At 42.2% G+C, this 4000-nt stretch overlaps 1 protein-coding gene across 2 annotated transcripts in view; it reads right to left on the bottom strand.

Moving 5' to 3' along the window:
* Positions 1–4000, bottom strand: part of LOC106873770 (E3 ubiquitin-protein ligase RNF19B) — a 57903-nt gene that overhangs the window by 28950 nt on the left and 24953 nt on the right. For both annotated transcript variants that reach the window (XM_052976208.1, XM_014921274.2), the window contains one exon: positions 2150–2981. In XM_052976208.1, the coding sequence (XP_052832168.1) occupies positions 2150–2946 (797 nt within the window). In that variant the 5' untranslated portion in view covers positions 2947–2981. The remainder of the gene's footprint in view (positions 1–2149; positions 2982–4000) is intronic.

The following is a 4000-nucleotide window of genomic DNA, read 5'->3' as shown; positions in this document are numbered from 1 at the left end:
ATGTATGCATGCACAAACATGCATAACCATAAGCGCGCACACTCACATAACCACAAGTGGGCAGACACATACACACATATCCACACACACACACACACACACACGTCCACAAGTGAGTACACACACACACATCTCCAAGCACACACATATTTGCAAGCAAACAGAAGGGTACATGTATTATCTATGGTCAGGGTGAAAACATCTCCATTGATGCATTAATGCAACTTGACCACGAACACAGGACGATACCTGTAACGAAACACAAAATACACAAACCACTGACCTCTTACTCTGCTCACTGTCTTATACACACTCACCTGTACAATACTTTAACCATTTTGGTACCAACCCACCTGAGACTGTCCTTATAGCCTACCTGTTTCATGTTCAAACCAGCCAGATCTGAACTCTCCAACCTACCCATTGCTACGTTCTGAGTTCAAATTCTGCCGGGGTCAGCTTTATCTTTCATCCTTTTTTTTTCGGGTGGGGGTCGATAAATTAAGTACCAGAGAAACACTGGGGTCGATGTAATCAATTAGCCCCCTCCCCCAAAATGGCTGCCATTGTGGCAAAATTTGAAACCATTATTACTAAACTGGTATTTGGAAGAATAACATACAAAATATATCAAACATAACCTAACAGAAATATTATGTTAAGTTATTTAAATCCAAATATTTTAACCCTTTAGCATTTAAACCAGCCAAATCTGGCCCAAATATTCTATTTTAAGTTCAAACTGGCCAGATCCAGCCTCTTACACCTACCCTACAATATTGTACTAAAAATAATTACCTCATTAAAATTTCGAAGCTATGAGATAATGCATGATTAATGCAAAGCCATGTGAACGAATAAGCACAATAACTGAGTGAGTAAACAAATGACAAACGATTAAAACAGATGTTATCTTTCTATCATCGAGAGGAGTGGTGGTCGCAAGTGGTTCTGTATCAAAAGGAATAAATTACACTTAATTGTAACCAAACACCGCAATGGTTGTGTGTACATAAATAAGCAGAAATTTCCAAGAATGTTATTGTTCACAAATGCTTGACTCATCGTCATTATCATTACTACTGAATGTCCATCATGCAGCTGGCATGGGTTGGCCAGTTCAACAGGATATAATAACTAGACTGAGCTCCAGTCTAATTCATTTTAGACTGGTTTCTATGCCTGGATGCCCTTCCTGACACCAACCACTTTACACAGTGTACTGGGTGCTTTTTACGTGGCACCAGCATTAGTGAGGTTACAGAGTAACTCGCAATACAAGGCCCCTCGGCATAGTAAGGTGATGCAGTCTTGAGGGGAGGGGGCTTTGTGCTTGGTGTTGAGAGATTAATGTATGACGGAGGAACAGGAAGGTGTCTGACTGTAGAGGAGATACATGATTGACAACAACAACTCCCTAAAAACTCCTTGGGGGTCATTGGGGGCATTACAGCCCAGCTGCACATCTATAGCAAGAAAGCTTGGTGGAGCCCATCCCCCTCCAGGCTAAACTCGTTTTTGTCAGCTGTGTGGACTGGAGCAACATGAAATGAAGCGTTTTGCTCAAGAACACAACAGATTGCTCGGTCCAGGGATTGAAACCACAATCTTATGGTCGTGAATCCAACATCCTAACCACTAAACCACATGCCTCCACTAGTGGTACTCGTTTCTACAGCTGAGTGGACTGGAGCAATGTGAAGTGGAGTGTTTTGCTCAAGAATACAATGCATCACCTGGTCCAGGGATTGAAACCACAATCTTATGATTGTGAATCCAGCACCCTAACCACTAAGCCACATGCCTCCCCAAGGTTACCCTAGCTGAAAAGGAAGAAAGGATGGTGGTGCAGTTTTAGAACATAGCCTCAGGACACTAAGTAGATAGAGGGAGGATGGCCATGTCAGGAGGTTCAGGAGAGCGGGAAAGGAGAGCGGGAAGGGAGAGCGGGAAGGGAGAGCGGGAAGGGAGAGCGGGAAGGGAGAGCGGGAAGGGAGAGCGGGAAGGGAGAGTAGAGATGTAGACAGGCATTCACTTCACTCACACCATGCAATATATACAATATATACTAAAACAAAAACAAAGAAATGAAACAAAATATATGAAATGACAAACAAAATTTTTTAAAATTTCGGAATGCGCAACTCACCCACAATTTGGAGCAGGGCACCATCTTGCATCAGGGTTTGAAACCAGTACCCGCCGGACCATAAAGTCTTCATACTTCTGTATGAGGACTGGGTCCTTAAGTATCATTTTTATGTCATTCGGGTGGAAACGCTCTGCACACTCGGGGCAGGCAATATTCACCCGGCTTTCCATAATCTCAATCCGGAGATATTGTTTAAGGCAGTCAATACACGAGCGATGAAAACAGGTGCTAATATTAGGGTAGAGCTCTTCAGGATATTCGGATAGACATAGCGGACATTCCCGTTCAGGGGCACTCGATTGCTGCGATTGTTGTTGTTGCTGCTGCTGTTGTTGTTGTTGTGGCTGCTGATTTTGCTGCTGTAGCAGTTGATTTTGTTGCTGTTGTAGATTTTGTAGTTGTTGTAGTTGTTGTTGCTGCTGTTGTAGATTTTGTTGCTGCTGTTGTTGTTGTTGTTGCTGTTGGGTTGCGTCTTGGAGTAGGTGTGTTGCTGGCTGTGTTGAGGCCTCTGATAAGTAGACATTCTGTGTGGGATACGACGACACGGGTAAGGAATCTGAAGATGAAGAGGACGATGAATGCCCAGTTCTGCTGTATTTGTTGTCAATGAGGTTGGTATTGGTGATGCTGCTCTCAGAGCGGCTGTCCAAATCGATGCTGGCCTGCGATTTGGAGCGCCGGTGGTGCGAGTAGAATATCCGCCTGAGAGAGAAACGAGCAGAACTCTTCCTCTTTTCTGAACTCTTCGACGAACTCGAAGTTGTGGAGACGACTTCTTTGTCCTTCCCTTTCATCTTCACAGCTTTGCTTTTAGTTCAACAGATCATGTCTGAAAAACATAAAAAGTTATTTTAGAAGACATCTTTCAATAAATATATGTTTGGCAAATGAAAATATGAAATTCAAGTATTTTAGTAAATAACCCAGTGGTAATTTACAGCACCAACAAAGAATATGTATGTGTGTGTATATTTTAAATATATATATACCGTAAATCCTCGAGTATAGTCCGCCCTTGCATATAATACGCAGGGGATTTTTAGGGGGCTGTACCTCTGAAAAACCTAAACCTTGTGTATAATACGCACCCCTTCTCTAACTTGAGTCAAGGAGGTCTATATAACGTCCTTGGTTTGTAAACATATATACGGTAACGTCCTTTATTATTATTATTGTATATATAATATAATTCGAACGTGTAGCTTTTTTGTGCACTTTGTTTGCAGAAAATAAAGAAATAACAGTAATTAACGTCAGTGAAAAATAAATATTAAGTAAATTACCTTTACATATTTATCACTATTAGTTACAAGCCCAACATCACAAAATGCGTCTGAATAAACATTGCCGGGCAGCAAATAGAGATTCGGACATTGCTTAGAAAATATTTTTCATTTTTAACCTCGCATATAGTACGCACTAGGGATTTTGACCTTTAAACTTTGGGGGAAAAATGCGGTTTATACTCGAGGATTTACAGTATGTGCTTGAGAAGACCTGTTGAGTCAAGTGAAGTTGTAGTAGTGGCTGATGCCAATGCTGTCTGACTGGTACCCATGTACCAGGTAATACAGGTGACCATACTGGTGTAGTGGTCCATACTCCACGCCACTACCCTGATCACTTTCACCTCCCACCCTGGTGCCACATAGACAAAGAACTTGCAGCGACAGCATTAACATCAGCAACCAAAGATGGCGGGGCAGGAGAGGTCGGGGAAGAAGAGGAAGCTACTAGGAAACAATTATTGGCCAATCAATCATATGGAACCAGGTACAGTGTTAAACAGGTGTGTAATTCATCGTGTGTGTGTGTGTGTGTGTGTGTGTGTGTGTGTGTGTGTGTGTG

The sequence above is a fragment of the Octopus bimaculoides genome, chromosome 24 (genome assembly GCF_001194135.2).
Source record: "Octopus bimaculoides isolate UCB-OBI-ISO-001 chromosome 24, ASM119413v2, whole genome shotgun sequence".
Lineage (NCBI taxonomy): Eukaryota > Metazoa > Mollusca > Cephalopoda > Octopoda > Octopodidae > Octopus > Octopus bimaculoides.
The sequence above is the reverse complement of the archived record's forward strand: the minus strand, read 5'-3'. Positions and strand labels throughout refer to the sequence as shown.